Source organism: Hydractinia symbiolongicarpus, chromosome 6 (genome assembly GCF_029227915.1).
Source record: "Hydractinia symbiolongicarpus strain clone_291-10 chromosome 6, HSymV2.1, whole genome shotgun sequence".
NCBI lineage: Eukaryota > Metazoa > Cnidaria > Hydrozoa > Anthoathecata > Hydractiniidae > Hydractinia > Hydractinia symbiolongicarpus.
The window spans coordinates 19,078,086-19,099,427 of record NC_079880.1 but is presented as its reverse complement, the minus strand read 5'-3'; the positions used below and the strand labels follow the sequence as shown (position 1 = coordinate 19,099,427).

Below are 21,342 nucleotides of genomic sequence, written 5' to 3'. Positions count from 1 at the left end.
ACCATTTCGTATTGTTTGTACTATTTGTCTCACTAGTCACTAGACCTTGGAAGAGCCGAGAGAATTCACCCATCACAGCAAAGTCGATAAAATATATTTTGCATCTCTTATTTGTAGCTTGGATATTTCGTGCGGGGCTTAGTATTACCCGGTTTTAGCCGACAGACAGACAACGGCTATCATTAGAGAAGCAAAATGGTTGTGATTTGAGCTTACTTTTAAACTTATGCTACTTATGCCCCAAATAATTTCTTCACTATATATCCCTACAAGGCGTAAATATAATGTGTTAATGTAAATGTAGCGTTAATTGAAAACACGAATAGAAGCTGTTTAAGGATTCAATTAGGGGCCCTATCGTATAAGCTCTCACCCTAAATGTTCAAATAAAATTAACCGCTCAGGGCGCCTAATCGGTCATTTACAGTGTCCCAATTTTGTGGGGTTTTAGTCTAATATATAGAGTTAACCACGCACGGAATACATGAGTTTAAATGTGTATGCATAAATAAAACCAGATTTGCTTTAAGGTTTTACATGGCAATCTCCTAAAAAACGCAATGTTAAAAAACGTGGCACGAAAGCACGATGTGCATGCGTGATACAAGAATACTTACTGGCATGGAATAAAAAAATAATCCCATAATGGCGAAGATTATTCCTATGACGACAAATTTTGCCAAACAAAATTTATACTGTTCCCACAAGAAGTAGCGCAGAGCTTTCAAGGGATTCATCATCCATTGCATCATGACGTCAGGGCGGCTAAAAATAAATAAATAAATAAAAAAATAAGAAAGGTTGAATATATATGTAAGTGAGGAGTATAAAGCGAATATATGGTGACGCTTTAAAAGAAGTTTACTCTAGATAATCCTCTAGAAATCAATCAATCACACAACAATCAATCAATCAAACAAACAACAACAAAGGCATATATGACAGAACACTTACTCAGGAAACGGCAGAGGGTTTGGCTCCTTACGTCCCAATCCCGCCGGATCTTCCTCAGCCTCTTGTTCTGAGAGCAGTTCAAGTTGCGCTTCCACTTTACCCACTAGTTCAGGTTCTGATTCTTCTGTGTTCAATATAAAAGGCCACCAACCTTTGATCATTTTCTTTTTAAAAATCGAGTCCTTGTTTTCATTGTTCATTGTCTCGATGTTACATTGGATAGCTGTTTTAGATGGGCGAGGTATATTGGTGAGATTTAGAGTCACGTCACCTAAAAGCAATCCGCTTTTACATAGATGACCCCAACGTCTCGTTTACGTATTAAACATAACACAACAAAAAAATCCTTAAAATTTTTTTAACATCCGAGAATTTTTGTTTAGTGTTTAGTATTTCTTTTCATATGTTTTAAACCCTCTCTCTGCATCATAAAGTCAGAATGAAAATCTACTGAATAGACCAGCGCATTTACCGGCATTGTCATTTACAAGGTCAAATTAGTTTAAACCTACGTACGTACGTCTTATAAGAACATAATGAATTTTTTGATCAAAAATCAACCTTCAATTAAATCAGTGATCTTTCCCAAAAAGCTAATTAACAGAATTGACACAATATTGTCTTCCATCAGAGTACCATCTGTTTTGTGACTAGATTGTTCGTTCCTAAAAATCTAGTCACATGACCCATAAGGTAAACGAAATGCAGCAAAAATGCTTTGAGAGTACAATATTGAATCATTGAAAAAATTACGTGTGGATAAAGGCTAAAACAATAAAGCTACAAGATATAGCCTCAACAGCTAAATATTTAGTCTTATGTACTAACCAATGAAATCATCGGAAGATAATGCATCAGAATCCCAGCATTGCAGCAGCAACCGTGGTGGCATTTTCTCTTCTGATGTGTCCCAAGAAAACAGAGACGCCTAAAAAAGAAGGGGAAGATAGCACTCAGCATTATAATAGGTAAGGATGTATACAATGGCTAGTGATAGGTAGAAAAACAAACAAAATTTAAATAAGAATTAATAAGGCATTGTATAACTGACATAAAAAAATGCAAACCATATTACATCTTATGGCGTTTGAACACTCTAAAATTTCGAGTTATTCCGAAATATTTTGCCCTTTCTTCAAATGAAGCTTATAACCACCGATAAACGAGGTATGAAACAGTAAGTCCAAATGTTAGACATGTGCAAACACGGTATTCGTACACATGGAATAAAAATAGAGAAAAAAATACATGGTTGATAAATTTCGGAGCAGAGAAAAAAAAATATAGTTCCAGGCACATCATTTTCCGTCTGCATGCAGGATCAAACATTTTTTTATTCTTTCCTACTTTTTTAGCTTTGTGAAATTAATTAAGTATACTTCACTCCATCCATAACATTACCAGGGACCATTTTCGGCAGGTTGCATACAATACATCACCTACAGAATTTAAAAACAACCCACCTTTTTAATAATAACAACTTTCTCCTCAGCCTTGTGATACTTGAACGGAAAAATAAACCTCCAGTTGAAATTCCCTTCACCAGTTAAACTAGTGTTATGTACGTCCGTGGTTTGTTTGTTGTCTTTAATTCCATCAATCCAACTGCAAACAGAAAGGGGGCACACAAAAAGTGTTAATGCAAAGGGCGTTGATTAAAGGCTATGTAAAAGGGCTATTAAGAAGGCAATGCCAGGTGTTCTATGAAAGTGCTCTATCAAGATGACGTTGCATTTTAGCGTCAATAGGATAAAGACGACATATTCTTACCCTTTGACGTAAATATCGGCGCATGGTTGGCCCGTCAAAATATTAATATCCCCAAGAATTACGTCTTCGGTGTTCCAAATTATAACTCGCAATTCGTAACTGAAAGAAGAAGTGTATTTTATTAACACTCAACAGAGCGTTCGCTTCACTCTTATTTCAAACAGACCAAAAAAACAGAGATGGGAAGTGGTCATGGTGTTTGCGTGATTAATAGATTGGTTTATTGAAGATTTAGTTGCAATAAATGGTTCTCACTCATCAAATAATTTTTTTTGAAAGGCATTGCCCTAATCGTCTACCACGTAAACTTAGAAACAGAAGTTAAGAAGAAACGGAAAAGTGTCAGGATGTACTCACGATGTTGGTTTTCTTGGAGTAATGTCAACATTCACTCCAGGTGAGGGTCCATCCATGTCAAACAAATCCACCCATAGTTGGACACGCCCCTAAAATGAAAATACGCATCGATTGAAAGAACTGAGGAACAAATTCAATGAAGATTAAAATCAACTACAAAAATCAAAACAAATCATTGAAGTAAATGTGTATTTCCACTTGTAAACAGTGTACTATTTCATTTGTGTCGTGTTAGTTATTTTGGACTGGCCTAGCTAAAACTTTCGAGAAAGAGAAAGAACATGAAAAGCCGTGAATCCTAGCACTGCGTATTAATAATATCTGCAGTTATTATCGTAGAACTAGTTCCTTCAAAAGTGAAGAACTAGTGGCAACGTTTATTATTTTTACCGCAGGAAAGCATCAAGCGGATTTGTTTATGGTATTTGCCAACAAAGAATGAAGCATATAACAGATAATAATAAGCATAACGGTTGCTTGACAAAACATGTTGTCAAGATAAATACCTGTTCGATGCCAGGCATTTCTGGTGATAATAGGGACCTGGTTTCTACATGCTCCGGCACAAGGGGGTAGCCCTTCCCCTCAATCATTTGGAAATTGTGTAAGGCTTTTAAAGCACTTGGCTCGTCTGACTGTTTTGGATTTCCTAAATCATAAACAAATATTGATAAAGCAAGGAGTTTATAAACGACGAAAGCAACATATACGACAAGGACAAGTAAAAATAGCGACGTCGGAAACAACGACGATAACGACAACTCACCGTTATCGTCATCAATAAATTCTTGCGCACAGAAAACCCACTTGTCTATTCGACATTTGCCAGGTTGAAAGTGCGGGCCGTCGAGTTTGTGGTCCTTGCACAACCGCTGCAAAATGGCAGTTGGTTTGATCGGATCTCTCCACTTGTTAAAGCCAGCTCTGAACAGTAAGAAAATTTAAATAAATATAAAAAAAAGGTTCTTACAAAATTTGATTTGAATTATAACGTGTTCTTGCGTTGCAAAAAGAGAAAAATGAATAAAAACATTTCCGTATTTAATACAAATTCGCTTACGAATAGAATGTTTTATATAAGTGAACTATCTAGTAAAAGGTGTGTATCAGGCCAATTACATTCTCTATATTGCACGTAACAGATCTACATGGTACAGTAGTGTCATAAAGATAGTGCAATATACGGTACATTACATGTGACGGACCTACACGGTATAGGTGAAAAAAATATATAGTGTAATAAGCAGACCGTGACCTACATTGCATATTGCGTAGACATGCCACAGGTAGCACGATGACGGGAAAAGAAGCGATTTTCAATGTCGATCTTCGTTTCACCGATCAAATCATCAGAGCCTACCAAATCATAGTCATAGACACCGATGGTTAACATGTTGCAGTGCGGTATGGTCACTTCGAAATCAAACACTCTATTAAGTAGAAATATGATTTAGCCTTTAATTAAATTAATCACTTAATGCCTTTTTGTATTTAGTTATTTATTCATTCACTCATTCATTCCTTTATTCATTCATTCATTTATTCATTCATTCATTTTTATTCATTTATCTAAACTTTTAGTCCCAGTTAATCCTTACCTTCCAAACGAGGGGTTTAGTTGCTTAGGAACATAATTATCTCTATCCTTGATGATCTGTTTCCCAACCTGCACTTTAACATACGGATCAGCCTATAACGTCAAAAATAGCTTAATATCCCCTTCTCTCAATAATACATCACGCGCAATGAGTCTGATGGGTTAAAGTTCCACGAAAATTAACTCCTTAACTGAAGAAACTAGCTGTTAACTGAAGGATCGCCCGTTGTAGATACTCGCCTGTCCGTTAGCATGATATTACCAGGGGTTATTATTATTACGATTATAGGCAAGATTATAATAGAGTTTTAGCGTTAACACCTAGTTTTTAAATTCACACAGAGAAATACAGCGAGTACTATAATACAGATATCCTCTTCAACACATTAACATAGTGCACAGAACAACAGAGTAACTATTCAGTACTCAAAACAACCCGGTGTCAGTTCGGCAATCTGCAAATAAATTAATTACCACAGATTTTAAACATAAAAATTGTCCTACAAACTGTGATCGACATATAACACGAGCATTAAAACAAACATTACCTTTCCATCGAGATCTGTTGGGTGAAGATCAATGGCCTGCAAAAAGAAGAAAATCATTTAAGTGAAAAAAAGTATACATGATGCTGCGCATTAGCTTCTTAAATGCTGCGATTCGAGCTCGCAACCTCTCGTTTACCGGGCTATTGCTGTACCAACTGCGCTATCGATGCTGCCTTACAAGCACATGCAGTAGTCAAGACAAGAATACTTTTTCCTTATGATAACCACAAGGGCGAGGCGTATGCCTTTCTCACGACATACTTTTTCTACTAATAACACGTGCCAGCAATAGATCACTGAATGATGCACAATCAGGACTTGGTATCAAATGACTGAAGAAATTGTGTACTTTTATCTAATCGTTTGTTTGTTTGTTTTATCAAGAAAATAACGTGTTCATTCTCCCAGATTACTTCAAGCAAATATACTTAAGATCTTTAGTGTTTGAGATATTTGGTAACAGAGGTAAGGACAAAAACAAATTAAAAAATGACAGATTTTGAAATTTGACTGTAAAAAAGCAATTGCAACTTTCCGTAGTAGTTTTCCCATGCCATGATGTTTCGTATAATGTTTACAGTTCATAGTTCCACTTATACATTTGTTACCTTGACAACGTAAACACGACATAACAAATTCACAGGATCCATTGTAGGCAGCATTTTAAAAGATCCAAGTGTAACGTTTTCGTCGTCAAACAATGCGGGTAGTGGATACTTCCAAACTTTTATTGCACCCTAAAACATAAAAAATCGATTATAATCGCCACTCTGTTTTTGGAAAAAAAATGCATATTCAAAGGTCAGCATTGCACATTTAAAGGTCAATATTGCACACTCTGTGGTCACCATTGCACACGCAAAGTTCCATATGGTATATATAGAGGTGCACATTGTATATTTAGAAGTCCACAGTGTACATGGAGAGGTATACGTTGCGCACTTAGTTTTCTTACATGAATTGTTACGAGCGTAATAATCAGTCGGTCTACAAGGTTTCTCAGAGTAAAAAAAAAAAAAAAAACGCTTCCAGGAACTGCCCAACCTTATATAAACGTCCTCTTGATAAAACTACAAGACAAGATTAATTAGGCTATAACAGCCTGGAAATTAGACAAAGAAAACTACAGCAAGCAGAAGTTACCTTAAATTTCCCATAAATTCTGCTCTCGTCATCATCATCATTTCCATTACTCTTCCCTCTCAACAACGTGAACGAATGAACGACATCGTTGAATCCATCGAATGCTGGCGCTTCCTCAAGTTCCGTCTTGTAAATCTAAACACGGAAAGAAGGCGGCAGCTTTAAGCTTTAAAGATCACGGACCTTTATAAGCGAATATAAAAAATATGGGATAGAGTTATAAGATGCTATCAAAAAATGGCGGCTTCTTATAGTCACAAATACTTTACCAGATAGAATTTTCTTTCTTTAGGGATGCACACGCCTGCGCAAGAAAACTTCTTATTTTTCCCACCGGAAGTTAAACGAATCAGATTAGTGAATATACGTGCATAATTAAACCTGTGCACGAATGAGCAAAAACGGGAACGTCTGTACCTTCATCCTGATAATTCTTGGATTGATAATTTTCTTCTTTCCAACAGGTATGTCTTCCTCTTCTTCTTCGCCTTCTTCAGCTTCAAGTGTGACCGTCTTCTTCCCCTTCTTCGCTTCAGCCTTCTTCTTTTTCTTGATACGTGCTTGCCGTTCCTCCTCTGCGCGCTCATCATCTTTCACTGTTTCATAGAAACGAGACCACCAGTCAATTTGATCTTCATCTTCATCTTCCCCCTCCTCTCCTCCTCCATCATCCTCTTCTTCTTCCTGTAAATGAGATTATAACGTGAAAATTAAGCTACACAAAAATGCTACAAAACTATGTTACTTCACAGAATTAATCTAATATCATCTAAAGTTTGTGATTCAAAAAATTGTAGTCAGAAATAAGCGAAGCAACCCACCACTTTTCGTGTCGTGTATTTTATAAAAAAAATCTGTCAAAGTTCTGTTCTTGACTTTTTTTCTGACATTTTCATAATATTTTCGAAATTCCCGACCATTCCTGACAAAGTGGGACGCCCTGTTGGAAGCCTTTCATTTTTAAAACAGAACAAATAAGCAACCCCCCTCCCCTCTTCTTACATTTTCAGCCTCTTCTTCAAGTGCTTCTTGTTGAGCTTTTAACTCTTCTTCACCGACCATGATCACTTTCATTTCTTCTTTCTCTTCTTCCTCTTCTTCTTCATCATCTTAAACAAAAAAAAAGCAAAATAAAAACAACACAAAAATACTTATGCAAAAATATTTTTTACTGAAATTAAACGAAGAGAGAAATATTAAATCCAAATCTTTCAAACCCCTTAAACTTTTTAAAGGGGTGCATCAAACATTGAAGAATGTTGCATACAACGTATTATTTACATATGAAACTTCCTCACCATCTAATCCAGGGATCGGTTGTTGAGCAACAGGAGCAGGGGCTTCCTCAGGTTTTGTTTCTTCTTCACCAGTACCAGGCTCACCTTCTGCAGTTTCACCTTCGGCACCCTCAGCCCCGTCACCTTCTGCTTGTTCTTCTTCCACTCCCGCATCCCCTTCATTACCACCTTCCATTCCTTCTTCATCAGTCATGAAATCAGCTGCTTCAGCACCAACAGCTAGATCATCTATATCCTCTGATGCTTCGTTTCCCTCTCCGTGTTTGGATCCGCCTTGGGAGCCAGCCTTAGAACCTGTAAGACTTCTCACTGGAGTAGCTAACTTGCTACCGAGAGCTTTGATTGGAGTTGCAATTTGTTCCATTATTGACTTCTTTCCCGGAGACTCAACAACTTCTTCTTCTATTATTGCCGAACCATGGAAACTACGTGCAGGACTATCAGCTTGGACATCTCCCAGTAAAGGACTATTCTCACCGATTGATTTTGTTGGAGTTGCTATTTTCTCCATCAAGGATTTAAAAGGAGTAACATTTGTGCTGCTTGCTTTTCCGATATTTGCCATTGAGTCAGTAACGGATTTCGCAGGCGTGTTTTGTTTCGATTTTCTTTTAGGAGTAAAAATTTTTTTGAGAGGAGTGTCGCTTAGTTTACCGGGGTTAGATACTATATGGTAGTGAATCGTACTGGATTGTTGACTCCCTTTCCTTAATGGTGCATTGGGTGATTTAACTGGTGTATGTATTCGAGAATGAAGATTTGGATTATGGGTAGTTCTCCTAGCCGCCATCGCTATTTCCTTTTGGCTCATTTTAACCGGGGTACCATGCCTTGATATTTTTACAGGGGTTCCATCGATTGTCATTATGTGCGCAGGACTTTTGGTTGGTGTACCCTTCTTAGAAGCAAGTATCGATTTAGCTGGTGTTGCCTTTTGCGACCTTGCAAGTACTGAAGGGGCAATTAAACTTGGAGCAAAGGAGACAGCTTTACTGGGTGCAAGTGACGGCGCCCTTGATTTTCTCTTGGAAAGGATTGAGACTGGGTTTGACAGAGCGAGAGATGGTCGCCGCGACGCTGGAATAAGTGCTCCCTCCTCGCCTTCGAATCCTTGGTTCTCTTGACCTTCTTCATCACCTTCAGCAGTTTCTTCACCTGCCTCTCCTTCACCTTCAGCAACTTCCGCAACTTCTTCATCACCGCCTCCCTCTTCTACATCTACGTACGCAGAGCTATCCTGTAGATATTTTAACAGTGAGTTCACAATGCAAGTTCCAACCAAGATTTCTTTACCAAACATACGTGTGTCACGAACCGATATCGTCAGTGGAGGACAATAGCGGTCTTCTTCTGGTAAGAGCTACAAAATCAACAAAAATGTAAGAAATTATATAAGAAATAATAAAATTGAAAGTTAAAATCATAAAGTTTAGATTCCCTCAAGCTCAAAGCTATACATCTAACTAAAAAATAACTAATAACACTATTTTTATTCATTATCACTTTCCCAGAACAACAATTATTTGGTGCATGCTGGTATGTTGTTATATTGATTGCTCCCTTAGTATCCTCACCCAGCACGTTCAGTGTTGCAATATTTTAGACCAATAATGGTACTGTTTATCTGTGAAAGTGAACCCCAGCGCAGAAAAACTGACACGCAAGCTGCAGAATCCATGCAAGCAGTAGGACCTCAGCGCAGCAAAAACTTATGCCCCAGCTGCTGATCCCATGGAAGCAGTACTATAGCATATCAATCATCTTCTAAAGCTGATCGTTATCAGTAAAGACTAATCAACATTGCCATTTTTTCTGTGACGTCTCTGTGATTGAACTTAAACACTAATAGCACCCTGTCATCACGTGACTAGCAGCTATAATGGTCAAATAAAGCAAATCAGTTACCAGATCAAAGTATGCCCACGGTTCAGGAAAGTTGGGATTTTTCTTCGCAGATGCTATGTATGGTGACTTCACGGATTCTCCGACGCAATCGAATTCAACTTGCGGTCGATCGACAGCCTGCAAATTGATCTTCTTCATTTCCCGGACGCCCCAAAACAAGCACTAAATAAAGGAGACGTATCAAGTTAATGAATTAATGTGACAATAAACCGTAGCCTTGATCCTTCTTCTTGTAGCAGTTGCATAAATTTATAGTGCATCAATAAGTAAGTAACGGAAAGTTTTAGTTTCCTCGGGGATTCCATCCTACCAGTTGACTCATCCTTCCCTCCGACTGTTATTATGTAATATAACCTCCAGAGATACGTAAAACATTGGCCTAACTTCCTTGCTGCTACACAAAGCGGTTTGCGGTCAGTAGATGATTTTAAAGGGGTTGACAATATTACATCAAAGTGCGCCAGAGTGAGGACTTGAACCTGAAACCTTATGATTATAGGCTGAGTGCGCTACCACTACACTATCTCCTCATCAATGAGTAAATACTAGGAATATTCTGCGCAAAATATTGTCTTTTCACGCATAGAATAAATACGAAAGTAGAAATCTGAAGAGGACAACCGGAGAGCCGGAGAGGAGGAGGAAGAGAAGGACAAACAAAATGACATAAAAAATAAGACTAGCTTTCTACCTCGATCCGATGTTTCGCCATTACCGGTCTGATATCATCCGGTACGGCGTAAAATGTTCCGCCGTTAACTTCGTCGTCCATTTCAACGGGATCAGGTGGCATGTTCGACTCTCCATCCTCTTCTTCATTTATCTGATAAAAAAATGAAAAGCTTTTAAAATATTCTCAACGGAACTTTCGATATTCTGTTTTTTTGTTTTTTTTGGAATAAAGCAGTAAATAAAAACCCACTTTATCAATCCCCTACTAGCTTAAGATGTTTCTGATATAACAATACCTTACGAAACAAGAACGGTTGCTATTTGAAACAGCCTTGTCTATTATTCTTCGTGAAATTTATGTTATATAACAAAACGCGCAAAAATTAATTACAAAAAATTAAATGAAAGCGAGGACATGAGAGAATAATAAAACAGACTACACTAAAACATCACTAAATTTCAAAGCAATAAGACATGTGAAAAAAAAGAACCTGGCAAAAGAGAAACTGTCAAAAAGAAGCTGGCAAAAAAAAACTGGCAAAGAGAAACTGTCAAAAAGAAACTGGCAAAAAGAAGCTGGCAAAAAGAAACTGTCAAAAAGAAGCTGGCAAAGAGAAACTGGCAAAGAGAAACTGGCAAAAAGAAACTGGCAAAAAGAAACTGGCAAAAAGAAACTGGCAAAAAGAAACTGGCAAAGAGAAATCTGTTAAACCCACAAAATATTGAAAATACTTATGTTAACTTCTTTTGTGTGTTTTTAACTTAAACTTTGCTTTGGGGGCTTTACCCTGATCTGCACATGCGCATTATAAAAAGATTAAAAAGAAAATTCGTCCTAGATTGCATCGTCCTTGTTTCGTAATGTCTAATAATACCATAATAACAGTTTTCCCGATTTTTCCCGACTTTTCATATTAAAATAAGAAGCTATCTTACTTGGAACAGCTCGAAGGCGGCGAGAAGTTCACCTGCAGTGCTGTCGCCCCGATAAATTTGAAACCATTCCAGTTTTGGCGGGAATAATGGTTTCTCGTATGGGTCCTCCGCACGCTTCACAAGCGGTCGAGCCATGGCACGACCGATGAATTCAATTTCACCCTAAAAATATATTTGGGTTACCTTCACATTGCTGTAAAAGCTTGTTCATTAAACGTTACTAACAAGCGATATTTATAAAGTTTTAGATCAAACTGCTTGAGAGAAGAATGAACCAAACTCTACCGCAACTTCGCCGTAAGTTGCGGCTAATGTTTCGACAAATTTTAAGCCCGATGTACATGTAGTTGAACAAATTTTTTGGTCCCATAACGTGCATCTTTAGCCTAAATTTTCTAAGTCAAACAACTGACGAAGATTCAAATTAGGTGATAAAAAGTTAGTCCGAACGTTCACTCAGGTTTGTAAGGGATTTCAAAATGTCTCATGATGCCGTTAGCTACCAAGTGAATTCGTAAAATGCAAAAATTAAAAACAAAATTGTTAAATAAATCTATTTTCGGTAACCTGGTCACTTTTCTGCATGATTTTTTGTTTACTTTCACTGACAACGAAGATTTCACAATTTAGAGTATTGGATGTTATTTGTGAAAAAGAATATGTGAATTTAAAAGAAAATTACCCCTTCATCAAAATCGAAAATTTCCGCCATTATGGTAGGCGGGTTTTCAACAATAGCTTCCATATCTCCCCATATAATTAAGTCGTAAAACATCAACGTCTGATTCCACGTGGGACTTCTAGTCTCCCATATCACACTTGTGTCAGCTGCTTGGTCGTTGAAAATCACTCGACCAAATGCATCTAAAAAATAAAAAAATAAAATACTATTTCTTATTACCCCACTGTTGAGTATTTTCGAATGTTTACGTTTATTCGAACGTTCTCTGAAAATTTGATTGGTTTTTTTTTTCACGTGACCAGTCTATATGACGCCGTATTAACCGACATCAAAACAAAAACAAAACAAGAAAGTTAATTTAAAGTGGTAGAAAAATGTCAATTACTCCTTGTTTTCGTCTGGTAGACGATAGTTTAATTTGGATGCAAATGTCCCCGAAGTTTATGTAGCCCAACACAGTGGTCACAAAAATATTGATTCGTTAAAAAATTACAAATCAGCTAGTACCACTCACCGTTACAAAATGTCAAACATCTTGAGCTCAAATAATAACCAACTTGACGTACATAACCAATCGACAGCTCTTAATACTTCCAGTTCCACGCAGTCTTCAACCCTCTTTTCATTTTTTTCCGGAGGAAATTTTAACAATTGTACATTTAATTTTAATACGAACACTCCACCAGCGAAACGACAAAGAATTGAATTTTAAAACTGTTTTGAAAATATTCTATTTTTAAAAGTTGTGGATCGAATGTCTGTGTACGTTCGAAATATAAAGAAAGTTACATGGTTCCACCTAAGCCTTGTTTTTGTTAAAGACCCCTGGACTCTAAAACCTTTTTTTTCATTAATGGTTATGAAATAATCAGTGGGGTAATAAATGACTTATTAACCTTATTAGCCTGTCTATACGGGAAAATATAGACCTCTGTCACTCGCATGGACCTCACTGCGTTCGGTCCATGACGTCATGACCTCGGTCTATATTTTCCCGTATAGACCGGCTAAACGGTTAATAAGCCATTAGAAGATACTCAACAAAAATAAGCAAGTGGTGTTGCTTTTTTGTATGTGATTTTTACTATGATTTAATAAAAAAGTACCGGTAATGTATCTTAACACAGAAGGCGTAATAGAAGATTGTTCAAAACTGGTAAAACCAGAGTAAATTATAAATAATTCCGCAATGAATATCAAGTAAGAGTCTAACCTGACAGTCCTGAGTCGTCACTACCAATCAATCCACGTGCTTGATACATATGTGCTCGTAAGATGAACTTCTGCTTGATTGTGTAGGTCAACTCCATGGGCGGAGGCGCGGTGGTTTTCGCAAGTCCTTTTGGCTTAAATGAAAAACATAAGAATAATCCAATCGGTTTAAGTGCCAGTAAAAATTAGGGGTTTGTCTTAATCGTCTCTTCTGATGTCATCTTTAGTCTGCCTTTGACTTCTGCCAAGATATCTGCTATTATCATCCACCTTTAAGCAAATTGCTCTGTCGAATATTTGACACTTCTTCATCTTATTATTGACTCCGAGGAAAAACCATTCAATTAACTCTAAAGAATCTCGACGAAGGAGAGCAACGGGAAAAAAGTTAAATGTTTCATTTTAAGCGTTGTTGTTATTTTAAAAGAAAAGTTTCACGAACAGTATTTTTTTTCCTTTTTTTTTTGGAGGATGATATCACAAGATTGGTGAATATCACAAGCTCGACTGATAAATTTTTGATATCTAATTCCACCTCATTCAGTTTAATACCACTAAAACATTTAACGAAGTTTCTACAAGCTACTCTTGGTAATATTCATGTATATTAGTCGACAATCTCATGACATTGTGTCGACAATGTCATGACATATTGTCATGCCGCAAGCTGCACATAATATTGTTCTTACTGTCACTGGGGAACATCTGCTTAGGCGTTACGACAGTCGGAAAAAATGCAGAATGTGTTTATGTGGTATTTTTTTTTAAAGTGTAAAAAGTTTTTCAGAGGAATATTTTTGCAACATTTCAATGTTGTGTATTGGCATTTAGTGGAAAGCTTGGCAAGTTTTGCTTGTCTTTCAGTGGCAATTTTGTCCGGCTACCTTATCTCCTAACAAATAATTAATGTGCTAATAGGTCGCTTTTTCATTCAAGTGTTTTTGACTGCAATAGGAATATTTTTGCTGGCCGCAACGCTAATACTTTGACAGCGTTTTGTCAACTTCCAAGCTTTTGGATGCAGACAACTTTTTAAAAACCAATAAAAACTTAGAAAATACTGTTATTTTTAATGTAAAGAAAATCAAGCAGAGTATAAAATATAAATTGGAAAAATTGCAATGCGAAAACTTGCTCTGGTGACCTCCATAACGATTTTTTGTGACGTGTAGAATGTTTTTAATTTTCACATAAGGAGACACGGGCTAAACGAAACTTTTTTGAGAATATGACGCTATTTTCATTAAAAGAAATTGAGGAGATTTTATACTTTTTGCAAAATTAATTCGAAGTATTTGAGAGGATTTTAAAGGTTATGCCGTGCGTGAAGAACAAACCATTGTATTTCTATGCATTTCGAAATATGCCATAGGTTCTTAAATTTAAATTGAGGAGATTTGAAGAGAAAGTGTATAAAAATCCAATTTCCTAAGAGCAAGAAGGCAACGTTGTATTGTTCATTGTATTATCTCCTTCACTTTCAAAGCCAAATCGTCGGCCTTGAGACAACACGAAAAGTCGTCACTCGCATAGTGATTCTCAAATTACTCACTTTAAAGAATTTTACTGACAGAATTTGAAGTGAACAGTGTTGTGAAATATCTTTTTTAAAAAGAAATTACAACATTTCATTTGCTTTTTTTTTGTTTGACGTACAAATTTTTCGAAGATGTTTTGGATTTAGATATGACAATAACTTAAAGTAAAGTACTAAAACAAATTTACCAGTTCGTATCCTTCTGGCGCGCCAATTAACATATCTTTTTTGTTCTTTAACATTCCAAGCCATAGCAAACATGTTAATTTGCAGTGAATCGCCCAGCCGTTCTCACCCAAGCCACTTTTACCTGGAAGCTAAAATTAAAAGTTGTTGATAAACATTTTTACACACAAGTTTTTATGAGTGAAAAGGGGACGAAATATGAATTCCACCGCATTGATTGACAGGTGTGTGAATTTAACACTACAGCATTATAAACATTCGAAAAGGCAAACCAAGCAAGAGTAGCAATGCAAAGGGTACAGTGGATATTGAAAAATAAAACTAGAAGGCAGGTCACAGCAATATCTGGACAAAATTTAGACAAACCCACATATTTGCACCGCCTAACTCTTGGGGCCTATAGGTTTTCATAAAAAGCGCTCACCATGTTTTAAAAATGCGATAAATTTGCTACCTACCGGTACAAAATATAAACCATCATGTCTTTTTTCTCAGCCACTAATCACTGCTTAAGCTTGGGGAATCTAATTATTCCAGGAACAGACAAAAACAGATGCGGTCTCTAAGAGCTACTACGAAATCACATAAACGTACCGTGAGACAATATGTCTGGATTTTTCCTGAATCTCGTCCACATTCATGAGGTACTGTAGAATACATGATTTGATGAGGAGGAATGCGCACGTAACTTATACGTTTCCCACCAGAAAGCAACCATAAAAACGTATCGGGAAATGCTGTTTGAGGCTAAACAAGAATCAATTTACATAACAACGTTTTAAATTTGATTTAAAATAAGAATGCAGGCTACGAAAGCAGCAAATAGGTGAATTAGGTCGGGGTGACTAGATAGATATAAAAGAACATTCATAACTGGGATGAAAAATGTATATTCACCAAAATCGGTTCATGTTGAGATTCTAATGGAGTGTTGAAAAGCTTTAATTTACACATAATAAAGCATTTTTTTGAACAGCGGTGTATGTATGAGATGTGTGTGAACCTCCAATCGGAAGATTTGCATGATGATTCTTGTATGATGTAAGAAGAAAGTATTCTTGCCTGATCTACGGCATAGCATCGGGTCAATACAGAATTAAAATTACGATACATCCCCTTTGCACCATTTGGAAGTTAATGTTCAGGTATATCTAGTTTGCATAGTTTCATTTGTTATTGTGAATGACGAAAAAATTAATGTTTTACCTCTTTCATCAACTTTTTAATCCGATCGCGAAATGTTAACACATAATTATAATTAGAGTTGATGCGACTATTGTCTTTTAATCCAGTCAATAATTGTTTGGCTTCATCCAACATTTGCTTCTACGAGATAAGGGTTTAAATACAAAGCGTGACCTATGTCCGATCAAGAGATTGGACATAGGTCACGCTCGCTGCTAGACAGTATGTTAGAGATGTGCAAAGTAGTTCTATTTCAATATGATTGAGGATTGTAATAAATACAACGGATTTAGATACATGATATGAAAAATACCAAACAATAAAAACACTTTATTGAATAGAAAAATCCTAAGGTTTCGTGGTTTCTAAGAAATTTCTGACAACACAAATTAATTATCCACTTGGGATATTATTTTTCTTGCTTCTGTCATTTCAGTTAGTTGGCTTCTCTATTAAATATGAACAATATGAACAAGTGTTGAATTTATGCAAACTTTATGCAAATACTTAGTAAAAATAAATTTGGCCAAAAAGTTTTAATTTAGTTACATTGATTGTGATGAAGATAACATGATATCTGCATCACTTTATGTTTTCAAGTATTTTCCTCGAACGACCTGCAAAGATGTAAACATTGGGTCATCGAATAATCGATGATGTCATCAAATATTTTAATCAATTTTTAATTATCTTATCAAGCTCTATGTGGATGCAGAACTTTATGTCCATAGCTCATCCTATTATTCTTCCTATATAATCCCGAAATATATATAGTCGACATATTAGGAACACCTAAAGAGTGTGTCCCAATAAGATAAAATAGCTATGCAAGCGAAACTTAACAATCAAATAAAAGTTCACAAGATGAATCACAAAAAAAGAACTTACGGTTTCCGATATGCACAATGCTAATCTTTCCTTATCCAATTTTGTTTTGCCTGCTTTTTTTGGTCCAGAAATTTTGCCGCTCAGTTGCTCTATCACTTTGCTGCAAAGAAGACGAACAAGAAAATGAATTTATTAAGCTTATACATCCAATAGAAACAAGATGATACGATTGCTATGTTCACTTAGTTTTTTTTATCACATGACCAAGACGACAACGGGGCGGTTCAAGCGGCATACTTATACTAGCCTGGCCCTACTATTAACAAGTATATCCAATATATACGGTTCAAGTTAACAAATGAAGTTATTTTCAGTTGAATACAATAAAGTAGGAAATAACAGCGTTGGTAAACAACAACTTGAACATAATTTGATTTGACTTTCGCGGTAATAATTCGTCAAAATGATTGGCTCCTCAACTAATGAGCCAATCAAAACGCAGAAACACACAGTTTCTGTTCCATTCAAAAGAAATGTAAATGGGAAAATCGGATAGAAATAAAGCTCCCGTGCAAGAATAATACTAACGAAATCAAGTCACAAGCAGTCTATTTTAGATGTGATAGTCTAAACGGGCTTGAAAAAAAATGAGCCTAGAAATTTGACGTGCAAAAAAGAAAGATTATCGTTCACCTTTTTCATCAATTTCACACAAAAAGATTAGCACAGTTGTTTCGTTAGAGTTCGTGTATACCAATTTTCTAATTTTTTGCGAGAAATTTATTTTCGTGAATTAGGTGCTCTAATATATTTCGCGGTAATTAAATTTCGCAAAAATGGACATAAAAATGCTCGATTTCTGAGAATATCAGCTCCCTTAACGTAACCTGTCATGAAAAGTTGGTTATATAGTAAACATTAAGACTTTCTGTTTTTACTTCACGCAAACTTACTTGCATGTATTTTGAAATTCTTTAAGAGCGTCTTGTAAATATTCGTAGGTGTCATCAGCATCAATCTTGATACGCTCGCTCACATCATCCAGGGAATCTTCCTATAAAACAAACAAGTGTTAGGGAATCTTCCTATAAAACAAACAAGTGTTAGGGAATCTTCTTATAAAACAAACAAGTTTTAGGGAATCTTCCTGCAAAACAAAGAATTGTTAGGGAATCTTCCTGCAAAATAGAGAACTGTAAGAAAATCGTCCAGCAAAACAGAGAACTGTTAGGGAATCTTCCTACAAATAACAGACAAGATATTTGATTCCTCCCAATGCTTCAGACATGAGTTTATGGTTAAAAGTGGCTGCATTTAAACTGTAGTGATCAAACTTATTCACGTACTAAGCTGGTGACAAAATGATGGAGAATATTCTGTAAATAGAGACGTTTCCGTTGGTCCTCCCACGGGAAGCGAATGTGCACGCACGGTTTCGTTTCATGAAATGGCATGTTGAAGTATTCACGATCTAAACTCTCCGCCTCGGCTGGTGTGGTGAGAGGCTTAACGAATCTGTCCTCCTCATCTTCCTCATCGTCATCATCTTTTGAAGATAGCATTTTCCCGTCAAAGGTATTACCGAAGTTACCTGAAAGCAAACGTAGTAGAATCTGTATTAAATTTAATATTTCATTCTTAATAGTCAATTGACAGGGCGTATAAAAACAGTAGAAATGGTAACCGAAGTCTCTTTAATTTTACGGCAACAAACGGTCACTCATTTTTAATGCTTAAATTTCAGGACTTCTCCCAGAGTATTCAAGGAGTTTTCTGATCTTTTTCCAAGAGTAATCTCGTTCGAAAAAAAAAACAGAATGTTAAACGAGAATAGTTTCCACAACCCGACGACTAAAATACTCAATCAAATCAAAAAATGGATTCAGAACATTATTTTTCAAGATTATTTCAAATTCGTGCAACTTCCCGGGTGTTTTTTACAGGAGTTTAAAAGCGTAAAAAAACATAAAAGTAATGAATGCCCTGTATACTTTACACTGCTAAAAGATAAATTCTCTCTGAATGTCAACTCTCTAAGAAGTTGAACTGTTGCACAAAAACCATTGCATATGACTAATATAAAATTTTGTCCTATTGTTACATATTATTTTAAAAAGTGTCTTTAGTTTTCAGTAGACATGAGGTTTGAGAAAATAACCATTATACAGCTACTTATTTTATTATTGCACTAAATCCAAACAATTTTACGTTTTTACGGCTAACTAGCATTTGAGAACATCTTTTGGTACTAAATTTAAAATGTTACAGTTTGACAATCTACAAGCACCTATAAGTGCAGCAAAGCTAGCGAGAAAATGCAAGGTATAAGGGAAAAGGTAGAAAAAACATTTAGTGAAGAATATACCTATATTCATTTCAAACTGAATAGGTTTACTGGCAGCTTTTCGATTGATCATACTGGCTTCGTAGATACAACAAAACAGTTGAAAGTTTTCTTCTTTCCCGCCAACAACCTGAATAAAGCGAAAAGAAGGTTATCAGTCACCGAGCTCAGCTGTTTTTTAGCGGATGAGTATATGGGAAGAGGAAAAATCTCGGGAAAAGGAGAGGAATAATTCAGAATCTACAGACACTTCCCGATTTTCATACTCTGCATCTTTTTCTTAAAATGTTTAAGGGAATTAAACATAATAATAAAATAAATGTCTTCTTTGAAGAATGAGAATAAATATCTAGTCAAGCTATAAATGCAAAAGTAGCAAGAAAATTCTATAACTTTAAACATGTGGGGTGGAGTATATGATTTTTTTTTTCGTGTGTAAGAAAAATAAACAAGCAATGCTGTACGTTGTTCACTTTTGATAGAAATACAATATTTATTGTATTGATTATTCGATTTTCTACGTTCTCATGTTCATATACAGCTCGTTGCAAATCACAATCTCGTATAGACACTTACATCAGACACTGGTGCTGCACCTTTCACCTCGATATTTGAAATTTGTTCATCTGACGCAGACTCGCCTTCTTCCGTTTGAATAGAAATCAACAAACGACCCCGATAACCAATTCCTTCCTCCTGTTATAAAATTACTCTTAGCAAGACTGTTTTTTTACCTTTCAGATAAAGAACTTTGGTTTTAAATTATTTATCAACATTGGTAAGCATTCCTAAAATTTTGTGAATACAGGCTGTCTTTTAAGCGGAAAGTAAATAAGCAGAATGAACGCATGACTGGCGAAATTTCTTAGAATGCTTAAATACTTTTTGCTTTCCCATCCATCACGATTCACACTTAGGAAAACATCAAATGGAAAATCTGTTACTGCTAATGTTTGTTTACGTCAGAATGGTCACACTTGATTCAAACTTAATAAAACGTGACGACGAGTTTAAATTTGTCCTAGTGTGGCCATTTTTAAAAACAACAAACAGATTCTGAGAACACGCTTTTTCAAAGTTTATGGAATAAACAGAACAATCTTGCTTCAATCATCTTCCTTTAAAGATTATTAAAACAAAATTTTTTACCATTTCCTAAGAAATACTAAAATAATAAAAAAACCATACCATTCCTTCATTTAAGAAGTTGTTTTGATCAATAAATAAATAATCACGTGTCGAGCCATATAAATTAACCCAAGTTGGTCCAAAGGTCGGCATAAAGCCAGCATTTAAACTGAACTTGTGAACTATTAAGAAAACGAAAACATGTAAAAATGATTTCGCTCCAAAATATGGTGTGGTTGTTGGTGAGACTTTTGAAACCAGAATACTATTTCAGTTTTCATATAACTTTGTGGTTAAAGTAGCTTTTGAAGCATTATAGGGCTATCTAGGATCAAACAGGTTGATTGTCCTTGCAAATTCAAAATGAAAATATAAGGGTTTATAAGGATTTATAATATTATCATGAAGCCGAAGATTATCTTTTAAATTGTAAAAAAAAGGGATTTACTGCCTAAACATCTTTGCAACATCACTTTAATCACTTTATCTAGTTAAAAGCGGTCCACATACTTAATTTTTAACTCTTTAGTCAAGAATTGTTCGAGGTTGCTCTCGCATTTTAATTTTTTTTTGAAAACCCTACAGCTTTACATTTCATAACGAAAATTTTTTTCAAATTGGATAAATAATAAATTATTTTTAATGTGTGTCTAGCATTTAGGCAAACCCCTTTTAGCCTTTTTATAACCTTATTTATAACCAATTATGTGGGCCTTTCGAAGAAAATTCAGTTTTCGTCACAGCAATCCCTCCATTCTCCACAAATTCCCCTATTACCCCATCTAGATTAAGCCTAAGTCTGAAATTTGAATTTAAGCAACCTTATTTGAAGGAAATTGATAACAACTTACTGTTACAACCATCATTAGATATTTCAGACATATCAATCCATAATGTCCCAACCGTTTCGTCTTTAGTCACATCTCTACAAAATAAAAATTCAATCTGTGAGAAAAGCACTACACTAAGTGACAAAATGTGTTGTCAACTCTTTAAATTAGTTACAAGTTAATGCACCAAGAAGAAAAGTAAACTTCATTTTGTTTCGGTGGATTAATTT

The 21,342-nt window shown here is 35.7% G+C and overlaps 1 protein-coding gene across 3 annotated transcripts in view; it reads right to left on the bottom strand.

Annotated features, from left to right (window-relative positions):
* LOC130647359 (otoferlin-like) overlaps positions 1 to 21,342 on the bottom strand; it is a 32,095-nt gene that overhangs the window by 628 nt on the left and 10,125 nt on the right. For 2 of the 3 annotated variants that reach the window (XM_057453188.1, XM_057453190.1), the window contains exons 17-47: positions 21,134 to 21,207; positions 20,343 to 20,464; positions 19,731 to 19,850; positions 19,176 to 19,284; positions 18,157 to 18,401; positions 17,764 to 17,864; positions 16,871 to 16,970; positions 16,004 to 16,123; positions 15,392 to 15,544; positions 14,800 to 14,928; positions 13,076 to 13,208; positions 11,863 to 12,044; positions 11,181 to 11,342; positions 10,264 to 10,395; positions 9,573 to 9,734; positions 7,668 to 9,027; positions 7,372 to 7,478; positions 6,787 to 7,053; positions 6,370 to 6,504; positions 5,835 to 5,963; positions 5,227 to 5,262; positions 4,680 to 4,771; positions 4,341 to 4,511; positions 3,848 to 4,005; positions 3,588 to 3,730; positions 3,082 to 3,170; positions 2,725 to 2,823; positions 2,418 to 2,559; positions 1,783 to 1,882; positions 955 to 1,225; positions 618 to 765 (exon numbers count right to left, since the gene is read on the bottom strand). In XM_057453188.1, coding sequence (XP_057309171.1) covers positions 618 to 765; positions 955 to 1,225; positions 1,783 to 1,882; positions 2,418 to 2,559; positions 2,725 to 2,823; positions 3,082 to 3,170; positions 3,588 to 3,730; positions 3,848 to 4,005; positions 4,341 to 4,511; positions 4,680 to 4,771; positions 5,227 to 5,262; positions 5,835 to 5,963; positions 6,370 to 6,504; positions 6,787 to 7,053; positions 7,372 to 7,478; positions 7,668 to 9,027; positions 9,573 to 9,734; positions 10,264 to 10,395; positions 11,181 to 11,342; positions 11,863 to 12,044; positions 13,076 to 13,208; positions 14,800 to 14,928; positions 15,392 to 15,544; positions 16,004 to 16,123; positions 16,871 to 16,970; positions 17,764 to 17,864; positions 18,157 to 18,401; positions 19,176 to 19,284; positions 19,731 to 19,850; positions 20,343 to 20,464; positions 21,134 to 21,207 — 5,491 coding nt within the window. Of the gene's footprint in view, positions 1 to 216; positions 267 to 617; positions 766 to 954; positions 1,226 to 1,782; positions 1,883 to 2,417; positions 2,560 to 2,724; positions 2,824 to 3,081; positions 3,171 to 3,587; positions 3,731 to 3,847; positions 4,006 to 4,340; positions 4,512 to 4,679; positions 4,772 to 5,226; positions 5,263 to 5,834; positions 5,964 to 6,369; positions 6,505 to 6,786; positions 7,054 to 7,371; positions 7,479 to 7,667; positions 9,028 to 9,572; positions 9,735 to 10,263; positions 10,396 to 11,180; positions 11,343 to 11,862; positions 12,045 to 13,075; positions 13,209 to 14,799; positions 14,929 to 15,391; positions 15,545 to 16,003; positions 16,124 to 16,870; positions 16,971 to 17,763; positions 17,865 to 18,156; positions 18,402 to 19,175; positions 19,285 to 19,730; positions 19,851 to 20,342; positions 20,465 to 21,133; positions 21,208 to 21,342 lie in introns of all 3 variants that reach the window. The other variant, XM_057453189.1, reaches the window with a different exon arrangement.